Source organism: Polypterus senegalus, chromosome 1 (genome assembly GCF_016835505.1).
Source record: "Polypterus senegalus isolate Bchr_013 chromosome 1, ASM1683550v1, whole genome shotgun sequence".
NCBI classification, from domain to species: Eukaryota; Metazoa; Chordata; class Cladistia; order Polypteriformes; family Polypteridae; genus Polypterus; species Polypterus senegalus.
In genome coordinates, this window is record NC_053154.1 from 244,576,797 (window position 1) to 244,602,157 (window position 25,361).

General features: G+C 36.5%; 1 protein-coding gene across 3 annotated transcripts in view; it reads left to right on the forward strand.

Annotated features, from left to right (window-relative positions):
• The window catches only part of jmjd1cb (jumonji domain containing 1Cb), a 354,346-nt gene that overhangs the window by 192,570 nt on the left and 136,415 nt on the right, over positions 1-25,361 (forward strand). For 2 of the 3 annotated variants that reach the window (XM_039771144.1, XM_039771154.1), the window contains exon 3: positions 7,188-7,301. In XM_039771144.1, the coding sequence (XP_039627078.1) occupies positions 7,188-7,301 (114 nt within the window). Of the gene's footprint in view, positions 1-1,026; positions 1,125-7,187; positions 7,302-25,361 lie in introns of those variants that run through there. The other variant, XM_039771164.1, reaches the window with a different exon arrangement.

Here is a 25,361-nt window from a genome sequence, read left to right on the forward strand (position 1 = left end):
GGGGTTTGCCACTGGTTGTTGAAATGTAAGCATTTACAGGTTTGCAGTAAGATGGAAATCTCTCTAATGACCTCACTGTTAAATATGAATGGGTTGACTGTTGCCAATTGTTTTATTCCGGGACGCGAAGTAACTGGACCTTTGTACTGGAAGTCTGCAGTAAAAAGGATTCGTATGTGGTCTCCTGTTTTATGGCAGCATTAGAAAGTTTTATTTATTGCTGCCTAGTAAGTGGTTTGGGCTGCGGATTTGAGTTGTCGGTCTCGCCTCTAGTCTGCTTTCTGTCTGTACTTAAATTTATCACCCAGCCTCCCCACCGTCTGCCTGCCCTGCCAAATGAGTAATCTGCAGAGTGACTCACGCTGGAAGTGACTCCGCAGCCACCTGTGATAGCGGATTACTTACAGTTTGGCGAGGCGCCGCCCCTTCCTGATTCCCGCGGCCCGCCCCCAGCGCAGAACGCGCCTCAGCTTTGACCTGGGCGTCTGCAGCGCCGGCTCGGCAGTTCTAGACTCACCAACTCCAAACCGACTATACGGGAGGGATTATTTTACAAGAGACGCATCTTAAAAGCGTATGTGGGCTTTAACTGACTCTTTTGTTGTACTCTGGAATATATTTGGTGGGTTATGTAAGTGGCCTCTGGAGAAAATATCATGACCCAGATCTAGGGCGCCCGTGGAGGCTGCAGTTGCGGGATTTTCTCAGTTGTTAACATCACACTACTGATGACAAAGAGCGAATTATCATCCGCCTCGACGCAGAAGAGAGAGGGAGAGGGCGAGGGAACTGCAGAGTGGCCGCCTCTTTGGTCTTAGATGGCTTCTGTGATCTCTCCTTTACTTACCCTTTTTTTGTCGAGTCCTTAAAATGTCTGACACGCGGCCAACTATACGGCAGCACTATTTGCCTTTCAAGGCTTGTTTTGCTTTTTAAGGGCCGCGAGACAGTTGGTGGACAAATTGTTTTACGCTTCCTCTGCTGATTAAGAAAAAAAGAGGAATAAAAACATCCATATCACTTAGACTTTGACCAAGACATGTGATTTGTTCTCTGCTGTGCGCGAGCAGTTTTCATTTTTTTTTTTTTTTACAATATTGGAGGATACCAAGAAGGAAAAAAAGGTTCGTACTCTCCTAGTCCTTCTGCCTGTGTATCTTGTAATCGGCGAATGGTGCATGAGATTGAATGTGTCGGCATAAACATGATGACAGTGCAAATGCTTGGCTTCATTGCAGAGGGGAGAGTAATGGCCGGATGGCTGGCTTTAAAGAGGAATTTTCATCTCTTTTTACATTTTAAAAGTGCATGTCAAGTGCGGCCGTTTGATCTGTGCATCTAAAAGATTTTTGGAAGAGTGCCCATTTGTTCTATTCTGAAGGTTGTTTAAAGGAGCTACTTTTTAATTTTAAAATCGACACTTTATAAAATCTTAAGACAGCAAAAACCAGTCTTAAAGGGAAGTTACATACAGGAAATCTGAAACCTTTACAGTATTTCTTAACACACCTTACAATTATGAGTAAGCGCCGAGAAGCCCATATGTCATGGATAAAATAGTTTGGTAATCGGTATTCTTGAATGGTATTAACTGTGCCGTTTTGAGTACATTTTACATTTTTCTGTGACCTGTCAAGTGGATTAAAGTCTCCAAAACTGTACTTTACGTTTATCGGCTTTAAGGGTAGGAGTCTGGACTTTGGCTTTCTCAAAGCTCATTTTAATCTGCCTTAGCCAATCACTTCAGCGGTGCCTTGTGTGTGCATTTATGCAAGAGCACATATTTTATTGTTTTATAGCTCTTTAGTCAGCTGCACTGTGACCCACTTTGGCCGACACTCCTTAAACCAAGTATTGGGTGAGTGGAGTTGGTACACTTTTATGAAATGGACTTTGAAAAGATCTCTGCCTAAAAAGAATATAATATATTCTAGTCCTTGTAAACTAGACACTGACTTGAACTTTTTGAAATGCTTTGATTTATATTGTTAGAGTTTAATACTTAACTTTTGGGAGAAAATTAAATTGTTAAAATTACTCGGTTATAAATTTAACATTACAGCTAATTTAGGCTCAGTTTGAGTATTTTTGCGTCACATCAGCCATTGCTTGTCTGCCTTATTCCTGTTTAAATTGATATCAAATTTTTCAGTGTCACTATACATCACTATCTGAATAATTAAGATATTACTGTTCTTCTATTTAGGTTGATATTATTTCTCTTATAATTTCATTCGATTACAATGATTATATTATCTTTTCTGTTTTTTTTTTTTAAATTTGGCTTGCAAAATGATAGGTTTGTTTTTGCTGAATTAAAAAAAATCTTGGTAAGTTGGTTTCTAATAATATCTTTATGTTGGCTAACCCCATTCCAATGATGAAGTAATTATTTATATTCTTGTGCAGGCCTGCAAAGAACTTGTATCTCATCCAGGTCTAATTTCTGCCTTGTGCCTACTATTATTGTGTGTGGGCTCATCCCATTAAAATGTTGGTTCAGAAAGTTGATGGGTAAATGAATGGATTCTTCTGTAGATACCTGTTAATGTCACTGAAAACAAAAATATAGAGAATGCATTAACAAACTCATTAAATATAAAGAGGGACCCCATTTGTAGTACAATAATCTATTACCTACATTAAAATATTTAATTAACCAGATATATGGTTAGCACTGAGAATATGCAGTGTCCACCAAGGGTTTAAAATTGGATTAATCAGGTCATAAAAATTAATATACAAATTTAGTTCCCAGCTGGTGACTTTTTCAGGTAGTCTCATATGTAAAGAATGTCATTCATTTCTCACAAGAAAAGATCTGGACTAGTATGGTTTGCTTGTCATATTTTTGAGTCATTTCCATTTAAGGCTGTGAAAAATGTGAAGAGGTAAGCTCATTGTTTATGTTTTTGAGCCCTTCTCATGCTGCTTAAGGTATCTGACAGCATCCCTCGTATAAGTGTACAGAAGCAGGCATTTCTATCCTAACACCAGTGCAAACTTGGCCTTATAGTGTTGACCTTGATTAGCATTTATAGGTGTAACATTTTAGTTAACAAAATTGTCATGGCCAAATTAACCTCCACTGGGTTTTATTGAGTAGGATATTTGCATTGATGACATTCTATGTGTAGCAAACAGATAGGAATAAACTTGAGGCATAACAGGGCAGCCACTATTAATGTGCCTTATAAAAACAGAATTTCCTCTTGTCACTCTGCTAATGAACTCATCCATTGTGTGCCTGCATAATAAAGAATGTATAAGCCAGTGTGTCTGAGTAACTAGAGCTGTATTCCACTGTGACCTTCATCAGATAGCAGCCTACCAGTTTCCCCAAGGCTGTTGAAATATTTCAGAGAATGACAAGAGCTGTTCAGGCCCCCAGATTACTTATATATGCATGAGTTCCATCAGTGTTTCTTTACATTCCAATGCACCCAGCCTTATAAAATATTTAGTGCTGAATTATGGCTGAGTCCTCCATGCAAGAACAGAAGCAGTACCTCCCCTCAAGTCCAATAACCCAACCCCCCTATCCTTTGTCTCTAAAGGGGACATTTGTGCATTCACAGAAACACTTTGTATCTGCAGACTAATTTGAGGGAGATGATTGGTCTGCCTTCAGTGCAGTGCATGATTATGCTTCAAATGAATTGTGTATTCTGGGGGTGTACAACAGTGATTGCATTGTCCATGTGCCAGTTCTCTGTGCCAATTTATTTTCTCATTTAGAAACTGGCAGATGTGACCTGATTGTTGTATTTTATAGAGGTGCCCTTCTCTGGTGTATATTAGTAAATATACAAATTTTCTTTGATAGAATAGATACATAATGTGTCCAGGGGTGAATTGCACTAACCTGTGTAGAGTGACCAATGTCTAAACGAATGTGACCACAAAATCACACTTTGGTTTGTGCCTTGACTTTTAGCATGCTGATTCATTTTGTGTAAGCAACATGGTCAAAAAAGATATGTTCAGACATGAAATCTTACATCATAGCTGGAAGGAGGAGGTGGTGATCAAAACTTGATTTCAATATTCTATACCTGTGGGAATTTTATATTGGAAACTACTCCTTTTTTAGGGCACAGCCTCATTTTTTGTTCAATTATTTTATGCAGTTAATTACATAAGAGAGAACACCTGTTTTCTGTAGAGAATAACAGCTTGCGTGTCTTGTTGCTATTTATATCTGCCCTAGAAAAGTGTAATTTTAGTGTGACCTTGCTCTCCAGCTGCACTCTTGCTTTCAGTTCAGCATTGTTGTAAAAGTGGCAAGCCACTGGAATCATTGAGGTGTATAAATAAGAGTTTTGGAAATATTCTTCTTGCTGTAATTATTTCTCACAGTAAATATTTTTGTTTCAAAACTGTACTGTTACTTAAATATAATTCTTTTTTCTCTTTTGCTTAAATAGCAAAATGTAACAGTTGAAACTGTAACTTTTAGATATGTGCTTTTTCAAAAAATGTTTAGGTATAAACTAGTAAAACATTAGTTTTAAGTTAGCAAAGTACTCCTTGTATCATATAGTCATGTGAGGAAGCACGTTAATGAATGTGTAGAACTATTGCCCCATTATATTTGAGTGCCTAATACTTACAAATATATCTCATGCTGTCAGGTTGACTGTAGATTTCTTTGGATTGTGTGTGTCTTGTTTGTATTCTTACTTGCAAGAATGAAAAATGAAATGCTTTATGTATACAACAGACTCCGATTCCCTATGGACAATACCTGGAGTGCCATTTTAAATGCTTGAAGCTTGCCTTTCTAAACAGGAGCCTAAGCAATTATAAGCATTACTTCATTTGCTTTATGAATATTTATGGAATTGGAGCCATATTCTGGGGTAGCTCACTTTATGGCACTTTCAAGCCTACAATGATAGAATTTACAACTAATAGAAAACCTCAAATGAATGTTTTTATATTTGGGAGGAAGAAAGTACCCAGAGAAAACCTGTTGACATGGGGAGCATGTACATTCCGCATTGAGTGAAGGGCTGTGTCCTGACTCTAGAATGTTGTTTTAACCTTCTCCCAGTTATACTCTGGATCTACTGTATAATTGTTAAAATGTTAGGGTTAGTGTTAACGGTAGGTTGAGTATATTTTACAGTAAAGGTCTATTCTCTTTATTTAACACAGCTGCTTACAACTGAAAAGAACATTGTACATTCGATCAATGTTGCCCTACATCTCAGGTGTGAGTGCCTTCTAGTAAAGTAGTCTACCTCTACTTACTAAAAATTCTTTTTTTCATTAAAATAATTACAATTCCCAGTCTGTATCATGAATGTTGCTAACCTTTTGCATTTTGGTGAAGGACAGAGAGAACTTCATACATTAGGTATAGTATACATTTAGTCATGGACAGCTACAGACATCAGTGAACTATAATTGCTTAAATCTGGCATGGCCGAACAACCCTTGTCTCTGTTAGAGTTGAAGGAGAGTCATGGCTGCTCAAGGCTGTGTGACTAATTAGCATGCTTGGAGTCTCAGAAGACACTGATTTAAATAATTGATGGATGTCGCCGCATCTCATTGAATTTTAGGACCAGTATCTTTTCATGAAATAATTTGCTTAACATAAGTCATAAAACTAGCTTGGAAGAAGCTGTAAGGTTTTTATTTACAAGTTTTATTTTCCCCTTATTTATAAAGGTGTTATGAAATACAGTACCATGATGCATAAAATATTTTTGTTATTTTTATAGTAGCCATTAATATTATCCTTAGTATCATGTCTTGTTTTGTTGAATTTTATAGCTAGTGAGTGAAGCATAATTTTTGAAAGTCGTTTTACTCAGCATAATTGCCTCATAATTTTAAAAGAAAAAGGTATTTTGCAGTTTTTATGTTAGTGCTCACATTTATGAAAATGTTATAAAAATGTAATCTAATATAAGTGGATAACATGTAGTTTCTTCATTATAGTAGAATGGTGAAAACTGGGTCATCAAAATCTCAAATTGTGTGTGTATTTATTTATTTAATATTGCCATTGCAACATGCATAGTATAACATGGTAATTGTATTCCAGAGAATTTTTTTCAATGTCTGCTTTAGATAGTGTAAAGACCGGATATATCGTTGCCAAATATGTGTAAGTCAAGACATATTGCTAATCATGCCATTGTAAGTAAATGTTGATATTTAAGTCTGCCTTGTGATAGGATGGTTCCCTGTTCTGGGCTGGTTACAGCTAAAGACCAAGTGCTACTAGAATAGACAAATACATGGATGGATGGGTTCACTTTATAAAAATGTTTTTAGTAAACAAAGATAGTTCAGGTGGTTTCAGATTAATGTAATGTATGTTTCTTTCCTACTATACTGTATCTCATTATTGCCATTGCTTGTGGTTATAACCACATATAGTACTAATATGTAGGTTTTAAGTTAACAAATAGTCTCTGTCTAAAGTTTGTTCCATTTTGTTTTCAGACATTACAGCAGAAGTTGTTAAAACAAGAACCCAAACAGCTGACTAAGCTTTGATCTTGCTCATCTGTCTTTCATTGAAGGAAATGAGCAAAATACACACTCAAACATCTAAATATAAGTAAAAATAATCTTAGTGTTTTGTTTTTGTAATGGAGACCTGTTTTGCAGTAATTGCTTCCATCTTCACAGACTAGATAAGTTCTATTAATGACATTTGTATCTTTTTTCAGTTTACCTAACTAATTCTTTTTTTGCCAAGTTAGAATAGCCTAATTGCTTTCTGAAACTGAGTCACAATACTGTGTGTGCTGGTAGACTCTCATCCTCCAGCATTTAAAGACGTGTGACCCTCAAGTGTTCACGTTGCTGGTTGCACTTAAACAACTTTCTTCCAAGTTTGCAAATTCCTTTGGGGCAGAGATCAACAGCCTTGTAAATTATTTTGCACAATGCTGTGTTCTAAAAGCCCTGAGATGGCTACTGTTTCAGGCTATTTCCTGTACTGTATGTGTCTTATGAACTCTGTATTGGTGTTTTTGTGCTGAGGTGTACTCATTTTCTTTTTATTTTCACTACTAACAGAAAGTTTGCTAGTGACATCAGTGATTTTAAGAAATGAAATGAAAGAGAAGCACATCAAAGCTAAAGTAGAATGCTTTGAACTGCCAAGCTTTCTCTTTAATGATTTCCTTATTATTGCTAACTTAACTGCTTTAATTTCACAGACGTTTAAACCTGTAGTGGGAAAGACTGTGCTGGGCTCCATCATTGCAGTAGAATTCTTTGCGGATAGACAGCTTGATTTCTTGACTGAAGATGATATTCATCAGCCATATCAGGTCAGTAAAATCCTTAATGTATGAAATATTACTATTTAAAATAAGAAAATAAAAAAAACAAATATTGATGTCTGATAGCTAGTCAGATTTATAAGAGCCATTTTGCTTCATGTTTCAATCTATTTGAATGTTTTTTTTTTTTGTTATCAGTTCAAAAGCAGCTTAAGGCTTCCTGCCAAAGTTCTGGGTGTAGTCATTTATCCCAGATGGCAGAATCCTGTAACCATTTAATGAAAGCCTTTCAGGAGCTGCTACATTTTTTATGTGCCAGATACATTTCAGTGCTGCAGGTTTCAGTGCAATAGTAGGAAAGCAGGTATCCATGTTAGAATCTGTTCCAAGCTGTATGGCAGGATATCCTTCATTAGATAAAATTAACATCTGGGTGTTTTGAAATATTCATTACCAGCAACAAAATAGAATTAGTAAATCTGTCTGTCTGCTGTTTTTGTTGATTAATGTGAGTTTGTTTTCAACAAACTTTTGACCTTACCTTCTTGTGCCCTTGTTTCCATTCTGCTGACTTCATCAGATAATACCATCTGCTCCCAAATTAATTTTTTTTGCTTTTTATTTTTGTGCCTTATAGAATGCTCTTATGTCTACAGGATGTAGCAGCTGTTCATGAGTGTTATTCATTAACTGTTTAGATTGTTAGAAACTAAGACAGGCACAGAGTACATTTGCTGAAGAGTAATGTTCATTGTGTAACAGCTTTAGAATATCAGATATTCTTTTTTCATTGCATTATTTTTTTCACCTTTAACAAGCAGTTCTTTTTCTTACATTTATAACAAACATATGAAGTGTAGTATAACATCATTGTAACTAACACATTGATAACTACCTTGCTATCAGTAGATGTATTAGAATCTTCTGTCAGATGTATTGAAAGCTTCTGGGAAGCAGTAGAGATTAGAAATAAAAGTAAATTGGCAGTGGTGCCTGTCTTGTAAAAGAAACTGAAGCATGCAGATACTGTAGATGCATAAGCTAGGTATCTGAGATTTGAAAGAGAGATGCTCTTGTTAAGATTACTGAAGTCATGGAAGTCCCAAAAAGAATCTCCAGGAGAGAGAATGAGAAAGCAATACATACTGCTAAAGAGGTTATACATGTACCACTGGTAGGGGTGAATTAGGTAAGGCTAGTCATGCTTTTTATGTGTGTGTGGTTAAGTTGCAATGTGCCAGTATAAAAAGAGTGATCTGTAGCTTGGACAGAACAATGTAATGCTTTCTTGTATGCTGAGGGTAGTTACCAGCTGAGCTGTTGGCTGATAGGTCCTGGTAATTACAGTATAATGGGTTTCAGCTGGAATTGATCTCACACTAGATTGTTGTGGTCAGGGCACTTTTGGTACAGGTTTGGATTTAGGGTTTTGTTTTAGTTATTTTTTTGGACTTTTTTTACTGCATGTTATGTTAGTTAAAGGAGTCTCATTATTGTATGTTTTGCCCCTTTCATGTTTTTTGATTGTCTGTGTTTAGGACTTGTATCAAAAAGTGTTTCATGTAAGTAAAGAAGGAGAGAGTAAAAATAGTCTATTGTAAAAGTCAATGTATAGAAGCTTTTAGTTTTATTTTACATTAACAGTGTTATCCAATATTATTGGATTTGGTTTACCATACATTTAAATAATATAAATGTTAATGTTGGGCTTACATTAATGTAACTCTTATTAGAAAAACATAAAATGCCTTAAAACTGAGAGAAAAATCTATAGCTACTCTACACCTTCTTACCATGTAATGTTTAGTCTCAAGACTCACTGCTGAAAGTACTTTCTTAGATCCAACATGTTGTTCATTCTGTATGTAACAAGCAACAATAATGCTTTTGCCATCGATCTACTGTAATTTCTTGTTCAGCTCCTAAAGTGAGTTCTGTTTTAAACTTAATTTTCACACTGTTGAATGCTGTTTAGTTATTGCACAGGAATTCATTTTTTCCTCTTTGCAGAAGGTCAACCTGTGGGTGCAGTCATGATCCACACATTTGTTACAGTGCATTCAGTTCTAAAGTATACTATTTTATAATACATTAAATGCTGTCTGCATATAATGTTACCACAGATTTACAGTTACTGTGTACAGCTTATCTTTTCAATGCACATGCCACCTTAAGTGTTGTGATTTTATTAGCTACTTGCCCAGAGCTTCTCATTTCATTGGTTTAATACCAAAAAGTGAAATGACTTCAAAACTTGGAAGCATTTTTTCCAGCTTTTTATTCAGCATGTAATCTGTCTATCTTTCCATATTGATTTGTGGCTTTTACTAGGTATCATTTTTGGTTGAATAGTTGAGATAAGTACTGTTGTAGTATTGGCTGCTTGCTAAAACATAAACAATAATTTGTAACTTAGAGTTATAAAACGTTCAGTGTTTCTGTTAGGGGAATTGGCAAAAATGTCTGCAACAGTTTAGCGTGTACCCTTTATCTTTTAAAAATAAACAAAAAATATAATATTATCCACCCTAAATTGACGAAGAACTTAGAGATTCATTTTTAGTTGACCACCTACCAAGTGGGACAACTACCCTCTGCTGTCGCAGTTACGTTCAATTCACTAAGGGTGTGGTATATCGGGTCCATGGCTCAGAAAAACTGACCATTTTAATACATAAATAATGAATACACTCATGCTGGGGACTGGGAGCAGGTGTGAGCGGTCTTCTATAAAGGCTTTCTATCTTGGGTCAGTCTGTGGCTGTCAGCCGTCCATGCATTGCTTTTCTGGCCCATGTGGGTAGTCTGATTGCCTTATTATCAGCCCGGGGCGGCAATCGGAAGATTGCACCTGCAACAGCTCCCCAGCATATAAAAGAGGCGCACACATTTAAAAAAGGAAAAGAAAATTGAGAAAAGAGAACAGAGGTTGAAAGATGGGAGAAGTAGTAGTCAGGAGAATGAGAGAGAGTGAAAACAAGACTATGTAATGTATGGAAGCAGATGGATGGGAGTGAAGCCCTAAAAGGATTGTATGGCCATTACTCAGGAAGAGGGCAGTGGGTCTGTTCTGTTGAGCGTTTTGGGAGCAGGAGTACCATCATGCTCAGGGCTACGTGCTCAGGAGTCTGCACCTGCTTGTCGATGTCTCTCCATGTTTAACATGGCTAGATTCAACACTGTAGCTGTGAAATGCTTGTCATTTTTTTCTTGTTATTGTCTGTGTTTGCCTTCTGTTCAGTCTGCTCTGCTAAACTGCTGTGTAACTGTCAATGCATACCTGGGCATGCTTGATGTTGCCATTAATACTTCTTTTGGCTACTGGAATATGTCATACTGGTACTTTCTAGGATGGCCGTTGAATTACTAAGCTCCTGCTGTTTGAAGCCTTTTATAAACCGTACACAAAGTAAAAGGCCGTTTTTTTATGTCAATACCTTAATATATATCGTAACAGGACACATCAAAAATGTTTTTTTTTGTTTCCTTTCTTTTCCTGTGGTTTATTTATTATGATATCTGCTCAATTTAAAAGCTGAATTCTGTGACTGTGTATAGATACTTGGAAGTACTTGCATTTTGTTGTGGGAACAAAATGTTGTTTAAGACTGAACTGTAATACCCCCAGTTGTATAGAGTCATGTGTTTGATTTAAATTGTAGATATGATGGTTTGTCAAGGTGTGGGCCTCTTTGGGATATCACAACAGGATACTAATGCTGTGTGTATGGTAAACACATTCTCTCAGCACATGACTGTCATGAATTTTAACAAGGCCATGTACCAGGTGCACATGTTTTACATAAATATAGACTGGATTCATAAGCATTTCATTTCATTAAGAGTAGTATTTGCAGGTGTAACTGCACTGTGCAGAGAGCATGCTTTATGCAAATGAAGCACTGAGCAGAAGTGATTTGACAGGCCACATGATTAGAACCACTAAGCAGTAGGGTGGACGGACGACTGAAGATGGGGCAGTGTCCTGGATGAAAAAGAAGACATGATCACTTTGTGGAATGGAAAGAGAAAGTTCAGTGAAGCTCATGGAAGCTCAGAGATTAGCAGGTGTGTTTCTTTTTGCTATTGACTACTGTTGCTCTTAGATTTGTACCATCTCTCAGTTTGAGTATCTGTTCTGCTCTATCAATTTTATTGTGTGAAGTATCTAGTACTGCGAAGCACATTCACACAAATGACGAGCGGAGGTTAGATGTGTACTGGCTCTCATCTTCGCTTTCACTCTGCTGGCTTAGGAGCTCAGTTGCGTGGAACTTCCAAATTGCTGCAAGGGATGGGGAGTGAGTGGCATTAAAACAGGTGAGTGGCAGTACAAAGTTACAAAGCAATGGAATGGGAGACATTTTGTTTCATAAAAATGTTTCTGCATTAATATCTATTGTCTGCTGAGGCAGTATTCAGTTAATGCACTACTAATACTACTAATGATACTAATTTTCTTTGGTTTGTCTTTAGATAATTTTTCTTCATGTTCAAAAAGTTGTTTTGAAAGTCCATATTAAAGTCTAGTAAGGCTTGCTTGTTTTTGGGGAGAATAGGTCTTTCAAGATGTATTTTTATTGTCAGTCTTTTTTTTTCTGTATAGTCAGTACACATTTTAAATATGTCTTTTTAATGGTAAGTGCAATATGTTTTATTTACGTCTTGCTCAATTCTTAACTTTATTTGATCAGCTGACTAAATTAATTTTTTTGAAAAACAACCTTTCAACTCATTTTTTCAGGATGGCATTTAATTTACCCTGACTTTCTGACCCTTTCAGGTGCTCAGAATGATTTGCACTTGTATCACAAATTATGCTGTTTGTTGAACATAGATAAATGCTCGACTCCTCAGTTTCTAAATCTTCCGACTCCTTGACTCCGACTCCTCTGTATGTACTGTATATACTATGCTAATGTATTTTCTACATCCATTGAAGGAAAGGAAGGCAACATACATGTCATTTCACCACAGAACTACTGGCTAGGAAGCCAACACTCTACTATAATGCCAGATTAAAGACAAACACAATTGACTGGCGGCCGCAGATTGCGGGTGTCCACATGGACGGGCAGATCCAGCTTGCCGAAAATCTCGACCACCGCCCCCATCCAAAGTAATGTGATTCCTCTGTCTGCTGCAGTGGCTGTCTCCTCTGTCAGCCAGCCGGAAGTTTAGTGCATTGTGTCACTCACCGGCCAGCTGATCAGCAGAACGAGCCTCTGCTGGAGACAGGGAGATCTGTGTTCTCGGCTCCTTCGGCCCCCTTCACTAGCGCATAGCGAAGGGGAACCGACGGAGCTGAGAACACACCAGATGATTTTTCAGGTGTTTGACGCGTGATGACTCGTTAAACGGCCGAAAAATCAGCAGTGCATCTGTAAATGTATTGGGGGCTTTATGCTAGGTTCACATTTCCCTGTAACAGTGGAACACGACACAATGGAAAGCGGTGCCGCACCTTACCTGTGCATTACATCCCATATAGTGACACATACAGTCAATGAAAAGCATGCTTCATGGTTACTTGACATGTTCGTTTTGTGGTAACATTATGCACTGCATGCATTGGGCTTTATTCTTACAGCAGAGAAGTAGTTCATTATGACTGTTTGTGAATTGGGACATTTCAACTTACTTTTTTAATTCCCATTTAAATTTAGTAGGAGTCGGAGTCGGTTAACTTTTTGCTGACTCCAACTCCAGGTACCCAAAATTGTCTCCGACTCCAAAGCCCTGGTTTGTTCTAGTTTTTCTTGTAATATTTGTATTTTTGTAGTTTATTGTGGTATATTCACTTGTTACTTTGTTGAATGTAATGTTTTATGCTGATATTATTTTGTATCCACTATATTGCATTGTATCTAGTGCTGTGTATTTGCTTTTTCCATATTGTTCGTTCTGAAACTCTGGGAGCATGCAAAACGCACTATGTCTCCATGGAAGACATTGTGTGTACACCTGACCATCATGCCTATATGAGGTTGTTTGAATAACCCATTCCAAAACCATGGTCGTTAATATGGGGTTTTCCCATTTTTTGTGACTGTGACAGCCTATGCACTTCTCGGAAGGCTCTTCACAAAAGTTTATGGCGTGTTTGTGGGAATTTGTGCCCATTCTGCCAAGAGTACCTTGTGAAGTCAGGTACTGATGTTGGATGTGAAGACCTGGCCCATAATTGGCATACCTGTTCATTCTGAAAGTGTTCAGTAGGGTTAATTTCAAGGTTTCCTTGAAATCAGACTTGTCAGGTAATGTCTTTTGGATCTGAGATTGTTCATGGGGCAAGTCATCATGGAACAGAAAAAGCCTGCCACAAAGTTGGAAGCCTACAATTGTCTTAAATGTCTTTGTATGCGGTGACATTTACAGTACACTTCACTGGGACTAAGTCTAAACCCTAATAAAGGGCCACATCCCATTATCACTCCTTCACTAACTTCTTAGTAGGTTATATGCAGTCTCTGGAAGGCAGAATTTTCCAGGCATTTGCCACAACTTCCAGAGGGCACATTTCTAATGCTTGGCACACCGTTCCACCTAATGCTTGGCATTGTGCTTAATGATCTAAGGTTTGTCTTTGGCTGCTCAGCCATTGAAAACCATTTTAAGAAGTTCCTGAGGCATAAATCTTTTGTTGATATTACAATCCAAAGGCAGTTTGGAACTAAGTTCTCACTGGTGCAACGGTATAAATGTTTTTTACGTGCTCTGTGCTTTAGCACTTGATGACCTCATTCTTTGAGTTTGCTTGTTACCACTTCGTTGCTGGGATGCTGTTGCTTCCACTTTGCAGTAATAGCATTTACAGTTGACCAAGGCTGATCTAGCAGAGCATTTAGCATTTTATTTATCATTTTTATAGTGTTGTTGACATTTAAAAATGCTCTGAAAAGTGAGGTTTTAAAAACTACCCTCATATTGCAGCTAAAAGTGACTCTCTTGTGATTTGTTTTATTTGTTTGACTGTTTAGATTAATTTTATAAAAGAGTAAAATTGCTGGTGCTCTGTCCAGATGGGGTCTTGCCTTGCACCCTATAATAGACAGATACTGGATGCTACTGAACTTCATATTGTTTCATTGAAGGATGTTTGCGAATTGATCAGCTCATGATGACAAGCAAGAAAAACAAAAGAACAAAAATCAAAAATCGTAGCAGTTGCTTTATGCTCATTTGTCCCTGTCATATCTGTACATACAAACATATGACAGATATGATGGCAGAAAGTTGTCATGGATTTGTATGCAATACATTGGTTAGGAATGTAGTATAAATCCTTTCTGAAAAGTTGTGCTTATATGTCATGTTTTTCTGATCATACGTGTTTAAAACAATCAGTTTTTTGGTATATATTAGTGAATTCAATTGAGCTACAATGTGAAAAATGCCTTATTTTGTTTTCAAAAATCAAATGTAGGCTCTTGTGGATTAATATTGGCAACTTTGATATCACAAAAACTGTGAATGTGTGAAAGAGCTAAAAAGATCAATAGTAAGTGCCATAGTTATAAAAACAGCCACAGTGAGGAAAAAAAAAACCAGAAGAAGAAAACTTAAATGCAGCAAATCCAGACATGTTTAATGGGATTATGGCATATTGGTGACATTTTTCTTCATTTAACACTTTTTGTTAGTGTTTTATTGTATATATATGTAGGACTATTTTTAACATACTAGCTGTGTATGCCTGTGCTGTAAAAAGCCCGGGATCCTAGAAACCTTTGAAATTGTTAGAAGAAAAAAAAACTGAAATGTGGAGATGTCAGGTAATTGAAAGGAACTACTCTGGGCATCTCTCTCCTTAGAGGTTTACTTTGCTGACGTGGTCTTCTCACTTGTATATTAACTGTGGGAGGAAAAGTAAAAAGGATACCGTTTTGCCGATGTTGGTGGCTAAGCGATTTTGTCTTTCTTCTGAGGTTTCGTTTTGCTGACGTACTGGCCCTGCTTGTGTTATTAGCAGCTAAATAAGCTTTCTGTTTCCTCGTTGCTGGAGACCTTATCCCGACTCTCTCTCTTCCGGTCTGGACAGACACTCACACTTCTACGCGAAGATGTTTATATATAAGATGGTTAGCTACTTAGGAGGAGTCTCTCTGGTGGAAGCACATAGAGGAAGTACTGGCTTGAAGAACAGACAATCGAGATATAATCACTTTGATTGTGATGGTGAAATCATGATGGGAGATAATCAAATAAGGCAGTAGCTGCACTCAAGGAAATCCTTTTTTTTATTCTTTGATCTCCTGGAAAAGTCTGCAAGTACTGTATAAGAGTGTATTTGTGGAGTGTGTGACAGAGTTTATATTTTACTGAAGGGTTGATAACTTGACTACAGTCTCTTTCTTTCACTATTTTCAAATGACATATGTGATTTCTAAATGAACTCACACCTATGAATAAAGTAACTATCAGTTTTTCATTATTTGATTTTAATTGCCACATGGATGCTCACATCTGTTTTTTGATTACTCGGCATCATTTACATCCTTACATAAATTTTAAAAATAGGACAGTGCATGCATTAATAATGAATGAAAAGGACTATATTTTTATTTTCATCATTTTAATTCCATAAAATAACTTTTATTTTCAATTTTGATTTGTTCTGCTTGTTCTCAGCTATGACATAGAAGTGCTACCACAAATATATTGCTTTTTTTATGAGGATAATCATATACACAGTAGATGTTAGGTAACTAAATTGCAATTTTTTAATGGAACATGACAGACTAAGGTACAAACCAGAATTTAGTAATGTTGTTTTTTCTAAATTACTTAATTGTTACTGTGGTAGTAAAAGATTTTGCAGTGTTGTAGAAACTGACATCTGTTTGACCCAAGAATTGTTAACCATAAATGCAACATTTTTAATCAGGATCAGGTTATATTGATTTTAAGTTAACTTAAATTGTAACATGGTGAACTTGAGTGGCCTTTAGCTTCCTGAAGAAGACTACTAAATTTAGCCCCTAGCAATGAAACGAGAACCGAAAATACCACAGAAGCTATTGGTACATATATTTAGGGTGTGTACCAGAAGAAAGTATAACTGAAAGTTTTATTATTTTGATGTCTTTTTTAAGTATTAAAGTATGTAGTATATGAAGTGTAGCATCATGTAGTATCTGCAGTTAACAAGCAATAAGAATCAGTAAAAGGTAGCTTTCTTGCAATTGTCTTTTTCATAAGGGATTTGCTGTTATAGTGCATGCTTCTCTAATCGCTGGTGGTCTTCATGTGAAATGGTAAGGATAATAATCTGGTATGTATGCTGTCTCTGTTTTTCAACTTTTAAGCTGTTCATTACTAATAAGTGGGTTGTTCAATTTCATTGATATGTGGTGTTTGCTTAGTGAGTACTGAGTGTTTGTAGGCTTGGACAGTTTGTGAGTAATCTAGTCAGGATATACATTCATTAAGTTTTGCATTAAAAAAGAAAAACATACATGTGGTCTCCTGGTCATACAAAGTCTGTGTAAATATTAATTTTAAATAGTACTCTGTTACAGTCACATAGGTTTGGGAACCCCTCTTAATTCTTTGGGTTTTTGTTTATCATTGGCTGAGCTTTCAGAGTAGCAACTTCCTTTTAATATATGACATGCCTTATGGAAACAGTAGTATTTCAGCAGTGACATTAAGTTTATTGGATTAACAGAAAATATGCAATATGCATCATAACAAAATTAGACGGGTGCATAAATTTGGGGACCCCAGCAGAGATATTACATCAGTACTTAGTTGAGCCTCCTTTTCCAAATATAACAGCCTCTAGACGCCTCCTATAGCCTTTGATGAATGTGTGGATTCTGGTTGGAGGTATTTTTGACCATTCTTCCATACAAACTCTCTCCAGTTCGGTTAAATTTGATGGCTGGTGAGACAACTTGCAATTGACCACCTTAAATATCTTTTCTCATGATTGGACATACCTGTCTATGAAGTTCAAGGCTTAATGAGCTAATCCAACCAGTTTGGTGTTGCAAGTAATCAGTATTGAGCAGTTACATGCATTCAAATCGGCACACTTACAAGGGTACCCAAATTTTTGCATAGCCTGTTTTTCACATTTGATTTAATTTCATACAACTAAATACTGCTTCGCTAAAAATCTTGGTTTGGAAAACATCCCAGTTCTCAGATGTTCCTAGGAAATGAAAGACTTACCACTGTTATTTTTTTTGTTGAAAGTAGAGTAAATTATTATGCAGGCTGAGAGGGGTTCCCAAACTTTTTCATATGACTGTATATAGTGTTTCACCACAAGTATGAACTTTATTATCTAATAATAAAGTGCCTTTTAATTTAATTAAAACCTATTTTGAATATTCACTTTTTATTGCTTTGACCATATTTTTTTTTTCAGTTTTTACTAAATTTTGCAGATATCTATACTAATAAAAGGCAAAGCTCTCACTCACTCACTCATCACTAATTCTCCAACTTCCCGTGTAGGGAGTGCTTGATTCCTTACAGCTTACTTACAAAAGTTAAGCAGGTTTCATTTCAAAATTCTACGCGTAACGGTCGACAACGTCCGCCATGTTGAACTTTATTTATGGCCCCATCTTCACGAAATTTGGTAGGCGGCTTCCCTGCACTAACCGAAACCAATGTACGTACTTATTTCAGTGATATGATGCCACTGTCGGCCGCCATATTGAACTTTCCAACGGTTTTTGTTACTTATGGGCCCATCTTCAAGAAATTTGGTACGCGGGTTCCCAGCGCTAACTGAATCCTACTTAAGTACATATATACGTCCATAGTCTGCAGCTCGGTCACCGTGTGAGGCGGCATGTCTGCAGCTCGGTCACCGTGTGAGGCGGCATTGGGTCCCCCATCCCAACGCCTCCCACGTTGTTGGCTGCCTGCCTATATAGGGCCGTCCGTCACTCCGGTCTCTACATTCCCTTCCTTGCTTCACCACGGGATTCATGTCTCCCTGCTGATAACTACAGCCTTTTTATTTAATCCACGGCTTTTCCGCTGTTTTATTGTTCGTTTATTGCGATTATGGTTATGGTGTAGGTATTTTAGACTTACTTTACATTGTTCAGGTACCCATTTCCTTTATCGTTCCAACCATACCCCTATTAACATGTTTATCAAGGTGATCACCATCGATCAAAGAACTGTCACTTACCGACTGGTTTCCATGCTCGGAGATGGCAACTACCTTTTCCATTCTCTTTGTTACATATTGCACGGCCATATCAGGCTCACTCTTGATATCCGGAAGAACATTGTGTCTTAGGTATTGAATGACTGGGACAGGTTCAAGCTGTGAACTGATGACGGTACAGGAGATAATTATACTGCACAGGACCACTATAACAGTGAAATGCTTAAGCCCTTCACCTATGGTTCTGCATGTGAGTTGATGGCTGCCGCTGAATTGTTTGTTCGTCGGTTTCAAGTGTACTGAAATGGCCAAATATTTTACACCTTTGGACAACCGCCAGTGCCTCTTAAATATCTTAGATTCACAGGTGACGATTTGAGTAGTGGACACTTTGATGTTTATGAATGTTTAAACTCTCAAAAGCTGGATGTAAAGTTATCGATGAAACTGGTTGTATGCTTACAACGCTTGACAGATGCCAAATGTCACTTCAACACAAGTCCTGCAAATATTGTCGTAATTGAAACAAACCATGAAACTCAAACCGATTATGACAGCAGCAATCCAAGTTGTGAGATTTGAAACAAGATTACTTTTCACATGACCAACTGTACGTTGCATGCTTAAGAGTAAGCTCAGCGCACAGCTTGGTCATATTACAACCAGAGGGCTGAAATGACAATGTGGTATACAAAGAGATCCTTAACAAATAATTATTGGTATATTTTCCCTCAGTTTAAAAAGGTTTAATTTTCTTCTTAATAAAAATTTTAAGGCAGTACTTCGCCCCTGCAAAGCGCGGGTATTTTGCTAGTTTATAATAAGAGTGAAATATTACTATTACTTACAGTTAAGTGTGCAAGTTAGTAAATAACACAAAAAAAAAAGTGGAACGGTGATGATATTGATGATGATTAAACTCTTTAAAAACAAGATAAGAAAACCACATATTAACACCCAAGTAATGTGTATTAATTTTGCTACTTTCTAATAAAAATGTAGTGAACCCAGTTTTGAATTGACAGAGAAACATCGAAACTGGGAAATAACAGCGCTCTTTAAGTTAGGTGTCCAGTTAAAAGCTGGTTGTTATGAAGTTGGCCGCCCAATTAAGTAAACACAAAACAATTAAAAACAGTAAATACAACTGTTTAAGACTAAAGGAAGAAATTAAAGTTTGTGAATCTTAACAAGAGAGTTAACTGAAACTAAAACAAGTTTTTCAGTAGCAAAACTTGCTAGTGCGTTAAGAAAATGGTGTGAAAAATAATCCTGCAGCTACTGATGAGACCACAGTTGTGCAGCCCAAGCTCTATCTAGTCTATGATATGGCATGCTCATACATTACATACGATCATTAACATAGTAGTGTCTAGATTATTAAAAGAATTAGGATATAGCACAAAGGTTCCTGTGCATGAAAAGTGATTACGAAGGCATGCATAGTGTTTTTTTTTTAATTCATTGCTAAAGTTCTCACAGCTTCATTTTCATTAATTCCGTTAGCTTATTGTAAATCTTGTCCAAGTCAGCGTTAATAAAGCATTACAGCTACAGCTGTAATAAATTGGATATTCATTGTGTAGAGTGGATGTTAGGCAGTAGACTGCATGTTATACATAAAATACCTGCATAATGAACTGATAAATCTGAGCAATTTAAAAGTCACTTCCCTCAGTTATAAGGAATGTCATCTTGTGGTCCACTTGCCTCACAACTATGGATCACAAGTGGCCTGTGGAACACTCTTGGAGAACCACTCATAAAATTTTTCCAACCTGGCTTTCTAGCGTAAAATAACCTATTCATTAACCAACATCCGAGAGATTAACCCCCACTTGCAGTACGTAGATATTATTTTTCGGTAACCCTTCCTAAAACCAGCAGTACGGGCACTGTAGTCAGGGAAAACTAGTTACTCCTTGTAGTACTGTCAGGATATTTCATTAACACGCGTTTTTATTTCAGTTAAACTAAATTTTTTATTGGTTGGTAGATTAGTCCATTTAATAGTTATGAATGTTGCGCTGATTGTGGTAGTGATATTGTTTGTGTTTTTAGCAAATTTCATAGTAGTTGGTGGCATGACAAAGTAGTGCATTCTGTTACCAACAGCATTGGAAAGGTGGAAAAGGTAGAAGTGGTTAAAAACAAATTTAGTTAAATTACTACTAATGTTACATGTAATTTTAGGAGCATTTTTTGATTCTTCCTATGGGCTTAAAGAGGTAAAATTTGTCATTTTGTGGGTATTTTTGGCATTTTCCCCAGATTAATTATAACTCTGTAAGCAGCTTTACACTATAAATCTGTCTTTGAAGCACATGAATGATCTGTACTTATTACACATGTAATGAAAATTTATTGATTTGCCAATGCTTTCAAGCATAAAATATTTTCAATTTTCATGTATTTTCTCTTAACTAAACATTATAAGCATTATTCAAGTTCAGTATTGCTTGTAAAGTTTTATTGGGCAGCCAGTTTTTAATCTATTCTATACTAATGAAAACGTGTCAATACAAATTCTGTTCTATACTCAGAATTCTTGTGCCTAATCCTTTGCCTTCACCTTCCTGAATAAATCAGTAAATATGATCTCCTCTTCTAATGTTCTGAGATATTTCTGTTGTTAGAGTGCTTGATTCCAGAAATCCTGTAACTAGAGAGAGTCTTTTTTCCATATTAAAGCAAACAGGTTGCTTTAAAGTCTTTGTGTTTTTTAATTTATGGCATGTTAATGGAGCTTCGGTCAAATGAATGGAAATTCCCTAGAGCAAATTGCAGAAGCTTGAGGTCCTTAAATGGGAATGGCAGATATTAGCCTGAAGTGACATGCAGGAGATGAATCTATAGAACAGAACATTTCAGTTATGAGTCCTGTGACTTGCATAAGGCAATATTAGAAACACATTTGCTCGAAACATATTATTACTCTTTACTGTTTTAAAGAATTTGAAACTACAAAGATATTAGTTACGTATCTATACATGGATATTTATACTGATATAGACTGGGTAATGTGTTAGGAATGAAAGGATGCCACATCGTTTGATGGAAATGAAAATGATCAACCTACAGAGCCCTGAATTCAAAGACGCCCCAAAAATCAGAGTGAAAAATTTTTATTTATTATTAATTATCACAGATTAATGGAATTCGAAAAGAACTTCACTACGAAGTGTGCTAAAACATAAAATATCTTCCAGCAACCTCAGTAATATAATTCATAAAAACTTAATATGGAAAAAAAAACTCATGTTGTTTAGTCATGGGCTGAACAATACTTCCAACATTAGTTCATGAATATCCCTCATTTAACACTTACCATTGAAGCATGAAATTGTAAGGCGGTCTTTTCCATTTATTATGTTTGGTCAGTGATGGATTTATTTCAGTGCTAGGGATAGCTCCATGTAAATCAGGTCACAAAATGAATTCATCCATGATATAGTCACTGCCTCTGGGGATTTGCATCTAGATGCAGAAATGATCTTAAATAAAATATAAAAAATAAGTACAGTAAGAAGGCTTAACTACTGCCAGTTAACACTTAATAGTGCAAAGAACAAATATGTTAGACAAGCTCTTCTGCATATGGTTGTAACACTTTTTAAATATGCATGGTTGTATTGAGTCCAGACAACCGAACAAAAGTTTAACTTTTACATATTCTTGGAATGAACATTTCACAGTATACCTTTATCTTTTTAATATCAAAACATTGTGCACTGTCAGTAGGTCACACATAAGCTATTATTCATATATGACAAGTATATTCTGGAATGTATGTGTTAGTAGTGAAGGTTAATTCTAAAGCCAAAACACATTGGCATCTTAAAATAACTGGATTTTAAGTTATCAAATTGGTAGTGTAGAAAGATAGTAAATAAGAGAAAAATATTCCACACAATGATTAGGTTGTCGGTTTCACATGAACTTTTTAAATTTATAATAATGACTGATTCTAATACAGGTGGTAACCATTTGAAATTTGCAAATGGTGTCAAATTGAAAGATAATAAGTACAGAAGAGACAGCACAAGAAAGCAAAGATCTAGGCAGTCATCTAGAAAATGTAGTTTAATGTATGAAAATACAATGTGCTACATTTATATGCTGCAAAGATTATTAATAGATAGAAGATGGGTGATGCTTTCTTAAAGAAAATGAGACATCATTTAAGCATTATGTGCATTTTTTGACACTATAGTATAAAACAGAATGGACATAGTAGGTCTAAGGTTCTAAGGAGAATTCCTGGTCTTAAGAGCATGTCATTGTATATTAAGCCAAGAAACTGAGCCTCTATAGTTTTTGTTCACCTAATTCAGGTCTAAAGAATTCCTAAAGCATTATAGTTGATTCAGAGAAATTATTTGAATTAAATAATGAACCATGTACTTGGTAACACAAATTGATTCATAGTATAATCCATGAATTTCAGTACATATCTTTACAAAGAGTATTTGTAGTCTGGAATAAACAGTTTCTTTTTGAAGTGAAACCTTAACCAATATTTACAAGTATATAGATTAGATATTGCGGCAGATGAGCATGATGGACTGAAAAGTCTTCTCTCATTTCTCGGACATTTTATGTTCTATTGAAAGGAGTAGTGGAAATGAGTTTGAGGAATGAGGTTAAAATAGGAAGTAGCTGTTGTATGGTTAGTTAACAGACTTGAAATGTGCTAATAAGCATGTAAATCAACACAAAACAGGATTTATCTTATCTCTTAAAAATAATGAGAGGACAAAGCACTGTCAAATAATAAAGAGAATATAGATGAGATTGTACTTTATTACACTGATTGTGTAAACTGAGCATGGCAACACCTTTTAAAATTCAGATTTGGTGTCTTATATCCTATTTAGTGTAGCTAATTAAAACGATTCTTTCTACAGTTCATATCTGGAAGGAATTTAAACTATTTCATGTAACTTAGTACTTTGTACTGTACACTTTGGCAGAATGTGACACATTTCAATGTGACCTTATTTGCAAAGAAAAATAGATTTTTCTTGGTAGAGTTGTTTGACTTCTTTCTTGTGTCAAGGATTAAAATTGTAGGAATCAGAATGGTCTTTGCCAAGGGTGCGTGTTTGATCCTGGATCCACCCTGTATTTACAGACCTAAGCAGCTGTTTAATAGTCCTTGAAAGGACTGTTTATTATCTCATTAAGAAAAGACCTTGATCAGTTGTTAAACACGAGAAATGCCACTAATCCTGTTTGTCTTCAAGCGGGATTGGTGTCCCCATGAGTCTTCACACTTCCTTCTTTACTTTGCTCACCTGCCATATTATTCATTGCAACTCTTTTTAAGCTAGAGATGTTTAACACTAGAATCCCTGAAGCCTACGAAAAAAGTTGTAATTCCGGGCCACCTTAAATTCCTTTGCACCTCTTCATCAGCGTCTTTGTTTTGCAAATGTGCCAATCAGCATAAGACGCAAGCAGCCTGCTATTCCATCCCTCACTGAGGAAGTCAAGTCAGACCCAAAATTTACAGATTTCAAGTCTGTTTATCTGGGTGTGAGGTGTCTGGAATTGTATAAGGCGTAAATAATATATCGTTATTTGGAATACATACATTTCATGTGTGTTCCATGTCTACAACTATCTGGGTAAATGTAGGATGACAGAAAATGCGAGGCAAAAAATGTTGAACACATAACTAAAACAGAAACGTTTTTCATGTTATAGTAATAATTGACAAAATGTGATGAACGTGAACTGTATAATGTGTGAAGACTGAAGTTCAAATATGAAATATGCACTTTCACTAAAGGTATAACAAAACAAGTGCACCTTTATTCAAGAATAGCAAAATACCCGCACTTCGCAGCGGAGAAGTAGTGTGTTAAAGAAGTAATGAAAAAGAAAAGGAAACATTTTAAAAATAACGTAACATGATTGACAATGTAATTGTTATATATATATATATATTAGGGATGCACCGAAAATTTCCGGCCGAAATAGCATTATCGGTTTCGGCCGAAACGTAAGAAAGCGCCGAAAATAAAAGGCGAAATTGTCGCCACGCCTCTCCCATCCTCCCGTCTCGCTCGCTGTCATTACGCATCAAACACGGAGTATGTCGGCGGTTTGGAAGCACTTCAAAGTTTCAGATGAGGACAGCAAAGTTGCAATATGCAACATTTGCTCTGCAAAAGTTTCAAGAGGGGGTTCAACAGCAAAGACATTTTCGACTACAGGTTTAATACACCACCTTAAGTCAAGACACGCAATTGAATTTGAGGAATACCGTCAAACAACGTTGGTTAAAACTAAGCCAACTAGCACATCAACACCCTCGGTTGCCACATTTTTCGAAAAAATTAAGAAATTTGCAAATGACAGTGCTAAAGCACGTGACATAACAGAGAAAGTAATGCAATTCATTGCTTTAGATGACCAGCCGTTTTCAGTCGTGGAGGACATCGGATTTCGTAGGCTAATACACCACATTGAGCCGCGTTACACACTGCCAAGCAGACGGTATTTTGCAGAGACCTCTACCTGAAATGTATGACCGTGTTGCAAAACATGTTCATGAGCTCATGACCACAGATATCTCTGCTCTAAGTTTTACCACAGACATATGGAGCTCTGACGTTAGTCCAACTAGCATGCTCAGTTAGCCAGCGCAGTGGATAAACGCGGAGTTTAAATTGCAAAACATTCTGCTTCATGCACAGGAGTTTGTCGGCTCACACACTGCAGCAGCAATATCCGATGCTTTGGCTAACATGTTTGAAACTTGGAACATAGACAAGTCTAAAGTGCATGTGATTGTGAGAGATAATGCACGGAACATGATAAAGGCTATGGATGACAGTGGATTAAAGAGCATACCTTGCATGGCACACACGCTGCAGTTGGCTGTGAATGAGGGAGTGCTTAGTCAGCAGAGCATATCAGAAATCACAGCAACTGGGAGAAAAATTGTGGGACATTTTAAGCAT